The sequence below is a fragment of the Microcebus murinus genome, chromosome 9, assembly GCF_040939455.1.
Source record: "Microcebus murinus isolate Inina chromosome 9, M.murinus_Inina_mat1.0, whole genome shotgun sequence".
Classification (NCBI taxonomy): domain Eukaryota; kingdom Metazoa; phylum Chordata; class Mammalia; order Primates; family Cheirogaleidae; genus Microcebus; species Microcebus murinus.
In genome coordinates this window covers 88,896,632-88,916,859 of record NC_134112.1, presented here as the reverse complement: position 1 = coordinate 88,916,859, position 20,228 = coordinate 88,896,632, and the positions used below count along the sequence as shown (strand labels likewise).

General features: G+C 35.0%; 1 protein-coding gene across 3 annotated transcripts in view; it reads right to left on the bottom strand.

The window, feature by feature from the left end:
- TRIM24 (tripartite motif containing 24) overlaps window positions 1-20,228 on the bottom strand; it is a 113,853-nt gene that overhangs the window by 51,347 nt on the left and 42,278 nt on the right. For all 3 annotated transcript variants that reach the window (XM_012742702.3, XM_012742700.3, XM_012742701.3), the window contains exons 2-4: window positions 10,542-10,660; window positions 8,471-8,618; window positions 4,840-4,972 (exon numbers count right to left, since the gene is read on the bottom strand). In XM_012742702.3, coding sequence (XP_012598156.2) covers window positions 4,840-4,972; window positions 8,471-8,618; window positions 10,542-10,660 — 400 coding nt within the window. The remainder of the gene's footprint in view (window positions 1-4,839; window positions 4,973-8,470; window positions 8,619-10,541; window positions 10,661-20,228) is intronic.

Sequence of the window (20,228 nt, the reverse complement as noted above, 5' to 3'; positions counted from 1 at the left end):
CCTGTAATTTTCCATTTCTGTTCCTTGTCAGTTTTTGGTATAAAAGTTACGGCTGGTTACATAAAACAAGTCAGAGAGAATTCATTCTTTTACCATTTTCTGAAAAAGTTTGTGTACGAAATGTGTTAGTTTGTGTACGAAATGTGTTTTATTTTTAATTATTTCGTAGAATCATCAGTGAAGTCAGTTAGGTCTGCTATTTCCTTTGTGGGAAATTTTTAAATTACAAATTGTCATTAAATGACTATTCTGATTTGCTATTTTATTTTGCATTAGTTTTGGTAAAAGTTGTATCACCTAAGAATTTTCCCATTTCATGTAAAAATTTTCAAATTATTGTTTTTGTTTTTTTGAGATAAGGTGTCACTCTATTGCCCAGCTAAAGGGCACTGGCATCACCATAGCTCACTGCAACCTCAAACTCCTGGGCTGAAGCAATTCTCCTGCCTTAGCCTCCTGAGTAGCTGGGACTACAGGTGCAAGCCCCCATGCCCAGCTAATTTTTATATTTTTTATAGACACAGTGTCTTACTATGTCACTCAGGCTAGTCTCAAATTCCTGGCCTCAAGAAACGCTCCTGCCTCGGCCTCCCAAAGTGCTAGGATTAAAGGTGTGAGTCACTGCACCAAGCCAGATATTGTTTCTGTCTTTGTACTTGCCTTTAGAATAGGTAGTGATGTCACCTTTTCACTTCTGGCATTGGTTATTTCAGCCCTCTCTCTGTTGTTCTTAATTACTGGTACAGGGTGATTATTAGTCTTTTGAAAACACTTAATTTGGGGTTTTAACTATTTCTGTACTTGTCTTTATTATGTCTCTCTTAAAAGCCACTTACCTGGGGGTTTTATTTTTTTTTTAAAGACAGAGTCTCACTTCATTGCGCAGGTTGGAGTGCAGTAGTGCAATCAAAGATCGCTAAAACCTCCTCCAACTCCTGGGCTCAAGTGATCCTTCTTTCTCAGCCTCCCAAGTGGCTAAAGCTACAGGTGCATGCCATCATGCCTTTATATTTTTTGTAGAGACAGGATCTCGCCATGTGGCTCAGGTTGATCTGAAACTTCTGTCCTCAAATGATCTTCCCAAAGTGCTGGGATTACACGTGTGAGCCAACACACTCAGCCCTTGGGTTTAATTTGCTTTTCCTAACTTGAGATAAATGTCTAGGGCATTGACTTTTTATCCTTAATATCTAATATATACAACTGAATGATATAAATTTCCCTCCAAATATGGCTATTAAAAAAAAACTCAAGGCTTGATTTACATTTACTATATTCACCATTATTCAAATCAAAATATTTCCTAATATCCATTGGAATTTATTCTTTAAGGATTTAAGTTTATATTTATCTGCTTATTTTGAAATAATTTCAAAGTTAAATTTCCAAAAGTATATAAATCTCATATATACCTTTACGCAGATTAATAAATTTCTCAAATTTTGCCTCATCATAGCCTGTTAACCCATTAATAATTCAGCATGTATTTCCTAAAAACAAGGATGTTCTCTTACATAAACAGAGTATAAAGTTCAAGCAAACTGACATTGTTACAAAACATCTAATCTATAGACTGTGTTCTAATTATGTCATTTGTCTCAAGGAAGTCGTCTACATCATTTTTTTCCCTCTAATCTAGGATACAATCCAGTATCATGCATCATTGCATTTAGTTTTCAAATGAATTTCATTTCTTTGTTTCCAAATATATATTTTCTCCTCTATTATTGCTTTCTAGATTAAATTGTATAACTACATGCACTTATTTTCCAGGATTTCAATCCTTTGAAACTTTGCCTGGCATGTGGTCAATTAAATGTTTCTCTTTGTATGTTTGTGAAGAATGTATTATTGGGTGCAGTGTTCTATAATGTCCATAAGACATTATGCTAATAGTGTTATTTGAATCATACTGACATATCTTCACTTAGTCTACATGTTTTGTCCCTCATTCATTCAGAGATGGGGTCTTGCTATGTTGCCTAAGATAGACTCAAACTCCTGGGATTAAGCAATACTACCACCTCAGCATCCAATGTAGCTTGGGAATACAGGTATGCACAACAGTGCCCAGCTTCAATTACTGAGTAAAGTATGATAGAATTTTCTGCTGTGACTGTGGATTTGTCTATTAGTTTGAAGTTCTGTTATTTTTTTTAATGTAAGTTTGTTCTCCATATAAATTTGGAACTCTTACCTTTTACATGAAGAGAGCCTTTCATCCTTACAGTTTCCCTTTTTATCTCAAATAATGTATTTTGCCTACTATACCAGCTTTCCTTTGGTTAGTATTTGTATAGCACATCTTTTCCCATTAACCTTTTTATATCCTTAGGTTTTAGATGTTTCTCATACAAACAGCAGATTCCTCTATTTTGTTTCTTATCTAGTCTGAAATCTGTCTTGTAATTTGGAACATTTTGGCTATTTACATTTAGTATAATTATAATGTATTTGTAGATCTACCAATTTACAAAGATGTTATTATATCCCATCTGTTCCTTATTCCTTTTACTCACTTTTTTGGCCTCTGTTTATACTGATTAATTATTCCATCTCCCCCAGCCCCCATTATCTTAGTAATTATAGACACTTTCACTTTTCTTTCAGTGACTACTCAGACATTACAAAATGTAGATTTTAACTTGCCATCATCTAACATAAACATCTAACATCATCTACATTAGTTTGTATTTTTTACCCTCTCCTAGAGTATACATGGACCTTAGAACACAAACTCCACATCCTCCTAACATGCCTGCTATATGATATACATACACACACCATACGTCAACTAGACATTATTTCCTAAGTCAACATTCTTTTATATATACTCATACCTATTATTTTAATTGGTCTTTATTCCATTGTGCATCTCCTATCATTTTTCTTCTGCCTAAAATGTAAGGGTTTACCAGGGATACTCTCCCAGTTTGTTTTGTACAAAAATGGGCTAAATGTCTTTTGCCGGTATTTGAAAGTTCTCAGTCATTATATTCTGTCCTCAAACATTGCTTCCTTCCCATTCTCTCTCTTTTCTGTCCTTTTTGGACTGCAATTAGATCCCTGTTAGATCTTTTCTCTCTCTCTTATCTATCTTGTCTACTTTCCATCCTCCTTTTGTTTATCATGCTTCTTTCTGGATATTTTCTTAATTATCTTCTTTTCATTAATTTTCATTTCCCACTATGCCAAATCTGATATTAAACTCTTCTACTAATTTCAGTTATTGTAATTTTCGGTTCTATACTTTCCATTTCATTCTTTTTTATAGTTTTCAATTCTCCGCCTGAATTTGCCATTCTGTCTTTTATCATCTTGAATATAGTAAGATGTAGCCTGCCCTGTGGGTCTTCTTATATTGTTTGTTATATCTGTTAGGTTTTGTGCACACTGTCTAATATCCTAGCATACCTACTTATTTCTAATTTTGTGCTGGGTACTGTTTTGCACAATTCATCATTAAGTAAATTGAAGGCCTAGGATGTTTTCTTTCTTCAGATAGGATTTACATTTTACCAGGTACCTTTGGGAACCAGCAGTATGATTACACTTTAATCCAACTGTAGGTGCTGACCTTTATTCCCTGTGAGGAACAACTTACTAATTCATCTTTACTACAATAGTGTAGTCTTTTAGGGTCCTAACTTAAGTCAAGGAGAAGCCTTCACCCTTGACACTCCTGAACTCTAATCCCTATTTTCTCAAACCTGTAATCCTATTAAAAGTACTCCTAAATCTCTAGGCCAGGGGTCCTCAAACTTTTTAAACAGGGGGCCAAGTTCACTGTCCCTCAGACCATTGGAGGGCTAGACTACAGTTTAAAAAAAACTATGAACAAATTCCTATGCACACTGCACATATCTTATTTTGAAGTAAAAAAAACAAACGGCAAAAACACTCGCATGTGGCCCAAGAGCCATAGTTTCAGGACGCCTGCTCTAGGCAATTGCCTCAAGGGGAGAACAAAAGGCCCTACTATTCTCTGCCCTCACTCCAACCCAATCTTCATCCAACAATTCCTTACTATGTTTTTAGTTCTGACGTTTTATGTAGATGATTTCTGTATTTTGTCCAGGTTTTCTATTAATAGTTGTCCTCACTGGTATGGTTGGGTCCGAATTACCTAGTCTGCAATCATTGAGACCCTAGATGATTATAAACAATTATATCTGTATCAATCTGAATCTTACTATGTAAATCAGTGGTCGCTAACCAAATGCCTATGGAGGTCAGATTTAAAAGTAAGTTTTGATAGGAACTATAATGAACTAGAAAAGGGATGTCTCATTCTAAAGAGTTCTAAAGTCAATTCCAGCCAAATGCTGACATGAAAATATATAGTCACAGGACCTAAAATGGTTTCCATTTTTGTAAAAAAGTAAAAAAAAAAAGAAAAGAAAAGAAAATCTAGATTTTTAAAAAATGTAAAATCATCTTATTTATAACAACTGGCAGCTAATTCCATTCATTTTAAAACAGTGTATGGGGCAGCAGTGGTTCTCAATTCAGGGTGATTTTGTGCCATAGAACATTTGGAAATATCTGGAGACATTATTTAGTCATCACATCTGGGCGGAAGGGAGGACATCTAGTTGGCAGAGGTCAAGGACGCTGCTAACTACCATATAATGCACAGGGCAGTTCCCCCTGTAACAAAGAATTGTCTAGCCGAAAATGTCAGTAATGCCAAACTTGAGAGACCCTGGTATAGGCCAGCATACTGATAGTCAAACAAAACATATTTGCAGACTTCCATTTGGCTGGGGTTGGCAGCAGTCCTCTAGTCCTCATAAAGCTGTATTACAAATCTCTATATACAATGAAAGAAGCTGATACCTATGCTCTTTATGTTCTAACAACTGGCAATCTCGACATGTCAGTTTGTCACATGTCTCACAGTAAAGCTTCAACTGCTCCTTTTTATGAAAAGGACAAAGCATTGGTCGCAGGCTGGTGACACCAACTGCCTCTGCAGAAACAATGGAGACAAAGATAAGAAAGTTAACTGAATAGTAAATCATTATCAGATTGATCATTTAAATTCAAATTCACTGATATAAAAAACTACAAATAGCTTTACCTACAATACAACCAATACTAAATGTTACAGATATTAAAATTTATGTATTTTCAGCATTTCAGAAGAAAAAATAAATCAGCTTTTTATTTTCCAAGTAGAAATTCAAATTAATTCAGGAGTGTGTGAAATGTCTAAGTGTATAATTAAAAAGATAGCCCTGATAAGTGAGTATGAACCAACTGGATGTTTTCTATCCCAAATATGAGAGATTTTTAAAATCCAATTCATGAAATTAAGCCAGCTACAGTGTCAAGCGCCTGTCACCCCAGGTATTCAGGAAGCTCAAGTGAGCCCCAGACACCAAGGCCAACCTGGGCAACATAGCAAGACCCCATCTCTAAAAGAGAGACAGCAAGAGAAAGAAAACCTAATAAAAATGTCTAAAAGGAGTAATGAATGATTTCATGACTGTTGCAAAAATCCTAATAGAGGATGCTATTAACACAGAAATAATTATGTTTTCACTATTATAGCTCAGTTATCCATGTGGCTTTTCACTAATTTTCCTATGTGGAGATAAAACTGGGAAATGTTTATGTTATAATATTAAGTTGAGAAAATCAAAATATAAATAATGATTGATTAAACAGTAAACATCAATTTATCTAATAACTAAAGATAAAATCCAAACAATTCAGAAATAATCCCACCTCCAGAGATAACTACTATTAATCATCTGGTGTTCCTCTGGTTGTTTTTCTGTGTATGGAACTACATATGATATGTAATACAGTATTAGTTTTATACAATAAACAATGGCATTTCATATATTGTTTTGGGAAATGTTTTTCTCACTTGACTCTTAGATACCTTTCTGTGATAAATCTATGCACTCAATCTTGTTTATTAATTGTATAGTATATTCCATCGAATGGATATACAAGCTGCTAGTAGACATTTAGAAGTTTCTCATTTTTCAATATTGTATAATAATGCTGAAATAAACATGAAATCCATAATCACTTGAATGCTTCCGTAAGATAAATTTCTAGTGGTAGAATTGTGAAGTCAAAGGGTAATTTATACAGAAACAACTAAAAGGTCCTCCAAAAAATTATATCAATTTGTACTCCTACTAGTGTAGAGTGGCTTTAACCTTCCTAACAGGGAGTATTCTCAATACTTTTAATATTTGCTGACTTGATGGAGTGAGGGGGAAGACAGAGAAAGAAAGAAGGAGAGAGAGAGAGAGCGCGCGAGCGAGTGAGAGCGCGCGCATGCAAGAGAGAGAGAGAGACACTGACTTTACTATCTTAGGATGCAATTCTTTAATAACTGAGATCAAAACAACTTTTCATAGTTATCAGCCATTTGTATTTCGTTTAAGAATTGTCTGCTAATAACCTGTACCATTTTTCTGTCTAATTCTTTCTTACTGACTCGTACATACATTAGATACATTATCTGCCAAAGATTTTAGAAATATTTTTTCCAGTCTTATGCTACTTTTTCACCAAACATATTTTTTGGCTTTAATTTTTGAGAACTGCTTCTAGAAAGGTTTTGTCCTTTCTCGCTGTAAAAATGTTCCCCCACCCAAATATGGTATACTTTAAAGAGTTCTTTTTGATTTCAATCTTTGATTTATCTGAAATTTATTTTCCTCTAATTATCCATCCTTACAAAAACCTTAAATCCATGCCAGCAAGGAGAATGCGTTAACAGACTCACATTTCCTAACCATAATAGAATAAAACTAATAAAGCTGAAAGTAGAAATGAAACTGAAGCACTAGGAAAACTTTCCTTGTTCTTTTTTAAAAATTCTTTTTACATTTTATATACATCATGGTCTTCTTTCCCAAACCATCATTTACAGATCTATCAAAGTAGAAAATAAGAAAACACAAAAATTCGTAAATCCCCAAGTGCCTGCTAATCATAAATGCAGCATATCTAAAAAAGAGCAGAGATCAAAGTGGCAAATCATAATTCAAGCTTTAAAACTTATAATTCTAAGACAGACAAAAATGAAAATAAGTATAAATACTTAATAAAATTAGGAACAGAATTTTAAAACTAAAATAACTAAGAGTAATTAAAGATAAAATTAATGAACTAAAAAATGAAAACAGGTTATTAGATAAATAAATTCAATAGCTGTTATCTGTGGACAAAAACAAAACATAACCTACCTGGTCAGTTCAAAAAGAAGAAAGTAAATATACAAAATGCAGAAGGAAAAAGGAAAATAACCAGGCAGGGAAAATTGGCAACATATTACAAGAATATTAAAAGCATAATACATCAAGACCAAATGTAATTAATTCCAGCAATGTAAACATGGTTCAATCTGAATATCCTCATAGCTTGCTACTCCTTTCTCTTTAATGTTTGTGCCATCTGGGCTTTATGTACTTAGAACATCCTAGTTTATCCTCCTCTCTAGGGATAAATATTTATTGTCCTCTTTCTGATTTAAACAGAAAAATTATATTATCTTACCCACTTATAGACTCCTTTTATTTATTGAAGAATTTGGATCCTGATTCTCAATCATCCTCCTAGTCCTAAATCCCATCATCATCCTGGATGATTTAGAAGTTCAAACGGATCACCATATAAGACAAGCCATAGATCTGTGCTTCATTTTAGCTACTTACTCCATGGCCACACCCTAGAATTTTCCTGGTCCATAACTGTTCCAATTCTATAACCATAAATTCAAGCCTCCCACTCTAATAACATCTACTTTTTAACTTCCAATTGTTAGTTACTACTGACACTGTATGTCACTGCCATCTCTAGTCCCTAACCATTTCTTTTACCCTATCAACTGACATGCTCTACTTCCCTCATCCAGTTGAAATCTGAAAATCCTTCAATATGACATTATACACGTCTCTTATCCTTCTGAATTTCTGCAACACCTACCAGCTAAACCTGTACCCTACATATATCCACTTCTTCTCTATACTCATACCCAGACTGCTGAGACCAGAGAGAAGTTCAAATGTAACCTGAATGCTACCAAGCAATCCTTCTATTTCCAAAGGTGCAGCTCTCTTTCAAGCAAAGTTATTTGGCCTCCAACCTAAATCTCTAAATCTGAGTTTAGTACTCTTTTCATGTGCTCCAACAGTACTCACTAAGCCAAACTATCGCTATTTTTCTGCTTATAGTCTTGTCTATACTATCAACTCCTGAAGTACAGGAAGTACCTGTCTTTGTTACCTTTTCATTCCTAGTACTTAGCAAAGTTCCTAGAATATAGAATAGGCATACAAACACTGGTTGATCAAACACAAAACAGTAATATAGACCTTTTTGTATTGAGAAATAAGAGTATATTTAATGTTTATCAAAACAAGTATGTCAAAACAAGTCAGTGTAAAAAGGAAGAACAAACACAGAGAGAGAGAAAAAGAAATGAAAACTAATTCATTACCTGGAGATACTTCCTCTTTCTGTCTGACAGTGTGGTCTTTTGTGAACTTTACCCTCTGGTGAGCTCTGATACATGTCTTGCAGAGCCATTCAACACACTCTACACAAAACCCATTAGCTTCTGCATTGTCCTCACAGCTTGTACACACCTAACAATAAAAGAAACATGTCACGGGAATTTTTGAGAAAATGAAAAGTTGCTCATACAACTAGTTATACATAAATGATATATTAGCCATACTGGACTCAATCTTCTAAACAATGTTTGTAAATTTAAACTGACATTTCAGGTTAAATTATATCCTATGAAATGGAAAAACTGTAAATAGGCAAGAAAAAAGTACATTTTCTCCTTAATTCAATATCCCAAATATTCAAGGCACTGTGCTAGGTGTTGTGGATAGAACATCAGGAAAAGCAAACACGATCCCTTACCCTTATGATAACTACAGTCTCACAGAAGAAGTGCAGGTTCAAATTCCAGTTACCTCACTTACTAGCTGAGTGGCCTTGGGCAGGTTAGACTACTCATCTTTAAAATGAGGGTAATATTGATAATACAGATTTTACTGAGTAATGAACATGAAATGGGAAGCAGAAGCACAATACTGGAATAAGTACACCAACAGACAACTACAAACTGTGAAGTACCATACAGGAAATATACACGAGAAGTTATAAGAGCATATGATGAAGAAATGGATCTTACTTTAGTGGGGTTGGGAGGCTGGGAAAAGAAAGAGTAGAAACTATCCCGCGAAGGGTTTTCCTAAGAAAATCATATTAGCATCAAGATATGAAAATTGAGGCCAACAATTATTGGATGAAAAGCCTTCTAAGGCAGAGAGAACAGCACGTTGCAAAAGCCCAAGGCAAGAAGAGCCTGTCCTTTAGATTAGAATGCCTTCAATTCTCATCTCCTATTATTGTCATTTCATGCCATCAATAACCTTATTGATTATTTATGCTACTTTCAAGTTTTCTAGATTAAGCATGCACATGAACTACTAGAGTTCATCTGATGAAGTACAACTGGTCAGTAATATGACTAACAAAGAATATCTAGTGTAAATATGTCACGGTTAAAGCCAAGTGATAGATATAACACACTGGAAGACAAAAACAAAATCATTTGTACTCAGACGGGAACTTCCAGAGGGGTTAAGTAAAATTGTGGATACTTTTAAAACAATAAAAAATAGTGTTTTAGTTAGAAGTGGCTATGCACATTTAAAGTGAACCCTAAATTCTTATAGTTGCCCCAAGAAACAAAAAGCTGAAAATGAAACAAGTACAGAAGTTAGCTATGTGATTACTAAAAAGACTTCTCATAAACATAGCTAATAATTTTTTCCTAAACAGATTAAGTTCCTTCCCAGATTTTCTGTTCCAAATTAAAGCAGTTATCTAGAGGAAAAAAAAAAAAAATCAATGAATCATGATCCAAAAGTAGACTAATAACCAAACTTTGCACATGCTACAGAACTAATCTCAGCATAGCTAACCCCTGCTGGAGTACTACACATCTTCCATGATGGATCTGACATCTACATTTAAGAGGCCATCAAAATGTTTTACATGTGAGTTATGAAAGAAAGAAAAACACCCTGGATCTCTAAACTCAACACCTTGGACAATGCTACCAAATGAGGCTTTCAAATTAATACCATATTGAAAGACAACATTTTTTTTTTTAGAATGTAAAAACCTTAGTGGTCAAAGACATGGTGTTTTTCTTGGGTATCATTATCGAATTTATTAAAATAGAAAAAATGAAAAAGAGTTCACAATAAAAGTCTAGTTAGAAATACATAGTACAAAGAAATTAAATACTATCAAATACAAACTACTGGTTTTCTGTGGAGGGGACAGGGAATGTGGGATGTAATCATGGGCTTTAGTATTGGCACTGTTTTATTTCTTAACTGAATTTTTCATTATATACCTTTTAAAATATCACAAATTTTATAGATTAATGGCCTGTGGTTTGGCTCCATTCATTTTAGAGTCCTCCAGCATTTTTGGTTGCCTTACCAACAAGAGGCAAAAGATATGAGATTTAATACACTTACCTGATTAGACTTTTCTACTGTACTGCTGGGAACCTCAGTAGTGTCCTTCACAAAAAAATTATCTATGATGTGTCTCTCTGCACATTCTTGGCTGCAAACTGGGCATCGAATGACTCCAACTGGGAAAGACAAAATTGCATTCTAAGTTTTAATACAAACATACTGTGTACTAAACCAACACATCTCTTCCAAGCTGTGACTGGGTTCTTTTACAATATCTACATTCTTTTTTAAAATTCATACCTGCTGTTACATGACAAAAAGCATATGTGAACTTTATTTATATATACTCACACAAAATATATTAAATTATGCCCATATTTCTAAATTATGCACATTTAGAAATCCTTATATTTCTAAATGAGATACCCCAACAAATATCCCCCCATGGGCTGTTTTTACTGTTTAACAACTTCTCTGAACAGTGGTTTTCAAACAAGGATGTATAGAACCACATAAGAGATTCTTAAAAGAACAAGAAGCTCTAGTTTTCTATATCTATAGAATCAGGATTTCTACAAGTAGAGAACAGAAATACTCATTTTATTTAAAATCTCCACAGAAGATTAAGAATCACACTATACTGTGTTTCCTTTTAACAAAGATAGATACTATTCTTTGAAAAAAAGAATCATCTTTCATTGCGCTAGGTAAAATAATTATGAATGAATTAAAATTTAATATAAATCTGATGCATAATTCATGTCAAAGAGGCCACAATAAGGTTCCCAGATATATTTTTTAAATTAACTGCATAACAACGAACTACATTACAAAGTAATCTAAAGGCTAATTTCATTTGTATATACAAATATTAATTTTAAAATATTTCCATTTTACAATAGCAACAAAAATATATTAAGTACTTGGGGATAAATTTTAAAAGGTTGTGTAATGTCACTGTGAAGAAACATGTTAAGCTATATTTTAAAACACTTAAAAACATTTAAATCATGAAGAAAACATGTTTGTGATGGTAAACATGCCAATGCTCCCCAAACATCTATAGACCCAACACAGTTCTAGTAACAACCCCAACAGGAATTTCAATAAAATTTTGATGAGCTAAGGGGACACACCTACCAAACAGGTTATAAAGTATGAAATGTCTGATTTCCTTAAGTACTAAGTTTGACAGTTGGTATCTCTGACATTTCACTTTGACATTTGTTTTATTTTTATTGTGAAGGTACATCTTCAGTCTTCCAAACGCATGCTTTGGTTTGTGATTGATAATCTTTCAAATTTTTTTAGAACAATTTTATGAAACCTTGGGTAAGTAAAAAAAATTCGAGTTATTTTTGAATATGAGCTTCCACATGGAACTAACACAGCATAGACAGCTCAAAATATCAACTAAGTGTTCGGGAAGTATGTGGCCAATGAATGCATAGTATATCAATGGTTTGAGAAATTCCATTCTGGTGATTTTAATCTTGAAAATGAGCCATGTGGGCGGGCAACCTGAGATCAAAGTGAATAAAGATGAGCTGAAAGCTGTACTGAAAGTGAATCCATCTTAACCTATGCGTGAATTAGTAAAGAGGTTTGACATTATTCCAATAATATTGGACCATTTGAAACAAATAGGCAAGGTAAAGAAGCTGGTTAGATAGGTTCCACATGAATTAAAAGAGAAATTGTCTCAAAGCCTTTTTTTGCTGTCACAATACCATTTTGTTATGTGTGATGAAAAATGGATTCTTTTTGAAAATCACAAGTGTTCAGCACAATGTTGGATAAAGATGAAGTGCCAAAACACAGTCCAAAACTGAATATTCATCAAAAAACGTTAATGGTGTCTGTCTGGTAGTCCAGTACTGGTATTCTCCACTATAGCTTCATGAAACCTGGTCAATCCATTACAGCAGATGTCTACTGCAACCAATTGGATGAAATGATGAGGATGCTTGTGATTAAGCAGCCGAGATTGGCCAATAGAGACAAGCCAATCCTCTTGCAAGGCAATAGTCAACCAACCACATGTCGTGCAAACAAAGCTGCCCAAACTAGAGTCTGGACTTGGAAACTCTTGTCACGACCACTGTATTCACCAGACCTTGCACCAACTGACTACACATTCTTCCAGGATTTGGAACACTTCTTGAAGGGAAAAATATTCAATTCTCAACAAGCTGTGGAAAACACGTTTTGCGATTTCATCACCACTCGCTCTCCAGGCTTCTTTGCTGCTGGTAAAGACAAGCTACCCTTAAGATGGCAAAACTGGGCCGGCGCGGTGGATCACGCCTGTAATCCTAGCACTCTGGGAGGCCAAGGCAGGAGGACTGCTCAAGGTCAGGAGTTTGAAACCAGCCTGAGCAAGAGAGAGACCCCATCTCTACTAAAAAATAGAAAGAAATTAATTGGCCGACTAATATATATATATAGAAAAAATTAGCCGGGCATGGTGGCACATACCTGCAGTCCTAGCTACTTGGGAGGCTGAGGCTGATGCCACGGCACTCTAGCCCAGGCAACAGAGTGAGACTCTGTCTCAAAGAAAAAAAAAAAAAAAGGCAAAACTGTGTTGGTAGTTTAGGCACATATTTTAATTATACTGCTTTTTGTTTGAGATATAAGCACTTGATTAGAAATCAGACATTTCATATTTAATGAACTATTAATAAGACTTACTATAAAGCTAAATAGTAATTAAAATGGTGTGATATTTATGTACGGGTAAATAAAAATAGAATATACATACCAGAAACAGGCTTACATATATGCATGCTTTGTATATGACAGATATGGCACTAGAAACCAGTGGGAAAAAGGATGAACTTTTCATGTTGCTGAAACTATTGTTGGGAGGTGGGGGATGAAACTAGATCACAACTTTACCTGATCCAAAAAATAATTATTTTGAATGAATTAAGAACTATAAAACTTTTAAAATAAAATATAGGAGAATATCTTTGTGACCTTGGAGCAGGAATAAATTTCTTAAGAAACAAAAGAACAAGAGCTATAAGGGAAAGATTAATATATTCAACTTTGTTACAGAACTACAGCTAGTCAAAATATTAACATAAATAAATTGAGAAGACAAGCCACAAACTGGAAGATATGTCTAAAACAAAATACTGGCAAAGAATTTTTAAAATCTGTAAAGATGTCACAATGCATTTCACAGGAAAGAAAGATGGAGTATACATAATTTTCATTATACTGCTGATAGGAGCCAAACTTCCATCCTCACCCACCAATAAGGAGGAGTCCCTCCCCATCCAGATGTCAGTGAAGGCAGAGTAGGGAACACAGACTTCAACCCCCATCTTGCAGTAGAGGTAGGAAGTTTTGAGGGCAGAAGTCAATGAAATTGAAAACTTAAAGTAAAGTCAATGAAACAAAAAGCTGATTATTTGAAATGGTCAATAAAAATCAACAAACCTCCAGCAAGATTCACAAAGAAAAAGGCACAACTTGCCAACAAAAAGGGGATATTATCACTACAGACCAGACAGACATTAAAAGGATACTGAGGGAAAACTAAGAACATGTACAAACATAAATGTGACAGCTTTGGTAAAATGGACCAATTCCTTGAAAAGCACACAATACCATGACTCACCCAGTATTAAATAGATAATTTGAATAGCCCTGTAAATATATGGTAACTGACTGGTTCTAAGCAAAATGAAATAACTGTAAACCTAACAAAACATGCATAAGACTTGTATGCCGAAAATTACAAAATGCTGATGAAATCAGAGAAGATCTAAATAACTGAAGAGATAGTGTTTATGGGCTGGTCTAATCAATATAGTAAAGACATCAATTCCCCTTAATATGATCTATAAGGTTTAAAACAACTTCTAATATAATCCCAGCAACACTTTTTTGTAGATAGACAAGATTGTTTTAATATTTATATAGGAATACAAATGCACTGTAATAGCTTAAATCAATATTGTGAAAGAAGAATAAAGTGAAGGAATCACTCTACTCAATTTCAAGACTTACTATATAGCTATAGTAATCAGGAATGTGTGTTAGTGAAAAAGGGACAGAAACATAGTTGAATTAAAACAGAATAGAGAACCTAAAATAGACTGTAAAAGTAGGATCAACTGATTTTTGACAAAGGATCTTTACACTGACAAATATAAAATGCAGATGAGAGAAATTAAAGACAATTTAAATTCTCAGAGAGATATATTGTGTTCATGGACTGGAAGACTCAACATTTATAAACATGTCAGTTGTCCACAAATTCAAGTATATGTTAGTGCATTCCTATCAGAATCTCGGAAAGATTTTTTTTATAGATACAGGCAAGATTATTCAAAGATTTTATATTAAACAGAAAAGGGACTAGAATAGCTAAATCATTTTTGAAAAGGAATGAAATGAGAAGAATGACTATACCCAATTTTAAGACTAATATTAATATATAGATACAGTAATAGAGACAGAGTAGTATTGGGAAGGACTGTCACACAGATGAATGACAATAACAGAACCCGGAAATACACCCACACCAGTGAGATTGATTTTTGACAAAGGTGTGAAAGCAATTCAATTGAAGAAAAAAAGTACTTTAAGCAAATAATGCTGGAACAACTAGGTACCCACAGGCAAAAAACTGAACTTTAACCTAACCTTAACACTTTACATAAAAATTTTAACTCAAGGTAGATCAGAAGAGTAAAGTGCAAAGCATAAAACTATTTAGAAGAAAATATAAAAGATCTTAAGGACTTAGGACGTGGTGAAGAGTTCGCAGACATGATACCAAAAATACAATTCCATAAAAGAAAAACCTTGGCTGGATGTGGTGACTCACATGTAATCCCAGCACTTTGGGAGGCCAAGGCTAGAGGATCACTTGAGGCCAGGAGTTCAAGACTAGCTTGAGCAACATAGTGAGACCCTGTCTCTACAAAACATTTTTAAAAATTATCCAGGCATGGTGGTGCATGCCTGTAACCCTAGCTACTCAACAGGCTGAGTCAGGAGGATCACTTGAGTTGGAGGTTGCAGTGAGCTATGATCATGCCACTGCATTCCATTCCAACCTGGGCAACAGAGCAAGATTCTGTGTCATCTCCATGTCCCCCCCACCCAAAAATGCTTCCATTGAAGATCATATTAAACATTCCAAGTTTTCTTAAAGAAATGTTAATGAATTTTACTTCATGAAAATTAAAAACTTTTGCTTTGCAAAAAGACTATGTGAAGAGGATTAAAAGATAAATGTACACTGGGAGAAAATATTTGTAAACCAAATATCTGACAACAGATTCATATCTAAAAAGAACTCTCAAAATGTAACAATAAAAAAATAAACAATTAGAAAACAGGCAAAAGACATGAAGAAACGTTTCACTGATGAAGATACACACATGGCAAATAAGCACATGAAAAGATGTTGTGTCACTAACCATTAGGTTAATGTAAATTAAGACCATGATCAGATATAACTACACAGCTATTAGAACAGCTAAAATAAAAAGTAGTGACAATATCAAACACTGGCAAAAATGTAGAGAAACTGCTTTTCTTATATAGTCACAGTGGGAATATAAAATGGTACAACTCTGCAACACAATTTGCCAGTTTCTTTAAAAACTAAACATACATTTATTATACAACTCAGCAATCTCACATCTAGGCAAGCAGGAGAAATAAGTCCACACAAAAGCCTAAACACAAACATTTGTGACAGCTGTATTCATTAAGAGCAAATAATAGGAAACAACCCCAATCTCCTTAAATAAATCAGTGGTTAAATAAACTTGGTATATTCATATCATAGAATACTAGTTACTAGCAATAAAAAGGAACTATTTTATACAACAAATTGGGTGGATCTTAAGAGCATCATTCTGAGTGGGAAAAGGCCAATTTCAAAGATCACTTATGAATGATTTTATTTATATAATATTTTCAAAATGACCAGATTATAGAGATGGAGAACAGATCAGTGATTTCCCTAAAAATAGGAAAGGGGACAGGGAGCAGATAAAGGATGGCTGTGACCGAGGGAGAGCTTTTTGTGGTAACAGAATAGTTCTCTATCTTAACTGTGATGGTGGTTACACAAATCTACACGTGAGGAAGTGGCAGAGAACTATACACACTAAAGTACCAATGTCAACTTTTTTGTTTTGATATCGTATTATAGGTATGTAAGATGTAATCAATAGCAAAACTGGATACATGGGATCTCGCTGCAACTTTTCATGAACCTATAATTATTTCAAAATAAAAGTTCAAGTATTTCACATTCATTAAACAACTTTGAGGCAGGATTGCTATAAGGAATATACAAGTAAATGTGTATAAATAGTCTAACCAAAGCTGGTACCTGATAAACCTATGCAATAAGCCCTGTAACCTCCTATTAAAATCAGATGACAACAGTAGACTCTTTATGAATCAAGTAGATGAGGACCAGCATGACATCTTTCACCTGATTTCCTCAAAGTATGGTCTACTAAGGTTACAAATAAATTCTGAGTCAGACATACTTTTATCTAATAAGGAAAATTGAGACTAAATAGTAGTGAATCCCAAATTTACATCTCTACCAGAACTTCATTCCCAAGCCCTTTTCAGTATAAGAAAAACCAGGTATCATATTTGATACAGTAAATATAGTCATGAGCCACATTATCTTTCAGTCAACAATGAGCCACATAGACGATGATGATACCATAAGACTAAGCTGGAACTGAAAAATTCCTATCACCTAGTGACATCTTAGCTGTGGTAACATCATAGCATAACACATTACTCATGTGTTTGTGGTGATGCCAGTGTAAACAAACCTACAGTAATATCCCAGGCTACCACATTCACTCACCACTTATCACTGACTTACCTAGAGCAACTTCCGGTCCTGTAAGCTCTGTCCATGATATGTGTTCAATAGAAGTGTAACATGTTTTACTTTTATGTCATATTTTTCTAGGTTTAGATATGTTTAGAAACACAAATACTATCATGTTATAATTGCCTACAGTATATTTTTATTTAAAACATTCATTCTGGAATACGTATAATATTTAGTACAGTAACATGCTGTATAGTTTTATTGCCTAGGAGCAATGGGTTACACCATATAGCCTAGGTGTGAAGTAGGCCATACCGTCTAGGTGTGTGTAAGTACACCCTATGATGTATTTCATCACACAATGATGAAATTGCCTAACAAGGTATTTCTCAGAACATATCCCTGTCATTAAAGCGATGTATTAACTGTAGCTCAATGTTAGGTAAGGTAGGTGATTCTTTTGACATACCATCTTGGGAAGAGTGGGAATACTATAAATTGCTTCTTTTTGCCAATGCCAAAGGTATGAATACAGAGTATGTGCAGGACACAAGCTAAACAAGGAAATCAACTGTTTATTAATTAAGTTAGAATACTTCCAGTGTCATATTTTTTATATTTCAAAAAGTTATTGAGGTTAATGTTCTTTACTCATCTAGTTTCTATGTTTACTAAAATCATGAAACATGGTTAGATAATTATAAGGTGAAAACACATGACTGATGTAGAAAATTAATGATGGACCATAAATTATATACTTACAAAAGTAACTGGACTTAACTTACTAGGATCTGTTGTTATTTTTCTACAAATTAAACATTTCAAGCTTTTGGGTTTTGAGATGTGGTTATAATTTCCTGTCTATAATTTCCTGTCTTCTTTTTGTGAAGTTTTAGTTTCTAAACCTAAGCATAATGAAGGGCTCATGCTCTGACATTATGTGCTAGAAATGGCTGGCATCTCTTTGCCAATTTCCATGGAAAAGATGTGGATTTAAAGTCTCTTTTTACACACTGTAGATCACAGACACGAGAGAGCTGAATGACAGAACCATGAGATGGAGCACCACCAGTCAGGAAACAATATTCCTACATCCCTGGGAGACAAAGGAGAGGATCTGTATAATGCAAAATAGTGCTCTGTCCATGGTCCTGTCAATATCATAATGGCTCACTACTCAAACATATACATATAAAAGAAAAACACCCAAGTAAATGCTGTCTATAAAAAAACCTATCTTAAATATAGATAGGTTAAAGAAAAAACCTGGAGTTAACAGGCTCACATTCAAACCATATGCATATGGCAGGACAGTTCTCCAGGTAGCTTTGTACTAAGCCAGTTCTCCCTATTTTGAGTGACTGTAGAATATGCTGGGAATGCAAAATCCCAAGACAGGAGGAACTGGCTAGAATAAGAGACTGAGTAAGGACCACTCTGAGAGGCCTGCCAAGCCCCCTAAGCATGGAACTAAAGGAAAATCTTGAGTTCCTTTGGAAGTTCTGGGAACCTGACCGGCCTTGAAAAGTAAATGGGAAACCAGATGAGAACAATGGCCCTCCACACAAACCAGAGTCTGAGTTCCCTAGGGAAACTAAAAGATAGCATCCTTACATATGATGTTTTTCAGAAATCCCCACAGGATGGAAAATGCACATACAGGGGAATGAAGGACATGAACTGTGTTCAGCCATTCTTTGTTCTAAATTTCCCCCTGAGGAGCCTTAATATTCCTTTCTGCTAGTCTAAGAATCTCTAAATTCACCTGTGACAATCCCCTGCCCCCCCACCTCCCCCACTTCAGGATATCCCACCTTTTCAGGTGGGGCCAATGTATAGCCTCCACATATTGATTTGCAATTTTGCCTAACCTGCCTTTAAAAACCCTAGTGATATAGGAGTTTGGGTTCTAAGTTTAGCTACTTGTTCTCCTTGCATGGCTGCAACTCCAGTGTTTGGCTCGGCTGCAAGGGACCCCAGTGGACCCTAGTTTGGTTTGATAACAAACAGCCTGGTCTCTGTTCCTCTACCCTCGCTCCCCACCAAACAGGATATCCTTCAATGCTTTAGCCCAGAGAATCATGTTGCCCCAGGGCATAAAACCCAGGGTGGGCTGCTTTCCTGGGTCCCTCAGCTGTGGTGCACAGTCCATCCACCCTTAACAGCTTTCCAGAGCCTTGGGGGGCCAGTTTGCAATGAATCCTAGGCTTCTACTGTCCCTTGCCTATCTGTAAGTAATAAAAGTGCTTCATGTAACTTGTGTATGAGTGCTCTGACTCATTAGACTTGAGCAAGTAGTAAAAGTGCAGCTCAAGATTCAGTGAGCTGAAATGGTAACCAGTACACAGTGAACCTCTTTCAACACATGAAACCTGGAGGACTTTATAATACGATCAGACAAGGTAGGTTTCAGGACAAAGACTCTTGCCAAAGATAAAAAGTAAAAACACTACATATTGATAAAGGGGCCAATTCTTCAAAAAGACATAATCCTAAATGTTAACCTTCACAGTGTTAACAAGAATTCTGGAAAGAAACAGAGTTATAAGTAATCAATCAGGCTAAACTCAGGCCCACTTTCTGGTCACATGGCACTAGACACTGAACGTTTGCATTCCTATTGTTCCTATATATAGGATTTCTGACATAAGAATCATAAGGCTTTTAAGAATTTGTACCCCTACTGTTCTTAAAGATAAGATCTCTGACTAAAGACAGCTTTGGTTTAAGAATTGCTGAAGATAATTTTCAGATCCTAAATTCCAGTGGAACAGCTGGAAGACCACCAGAGTGAGAAAACAGTTTCTTCATCTCCCTGTCTCATGACTTCACCCTACACTCCTCAACCAATCAATAATCTCCACACTTCAATCTTTGGGGGCCCCCTCCAAAACCCTTAAAATCCA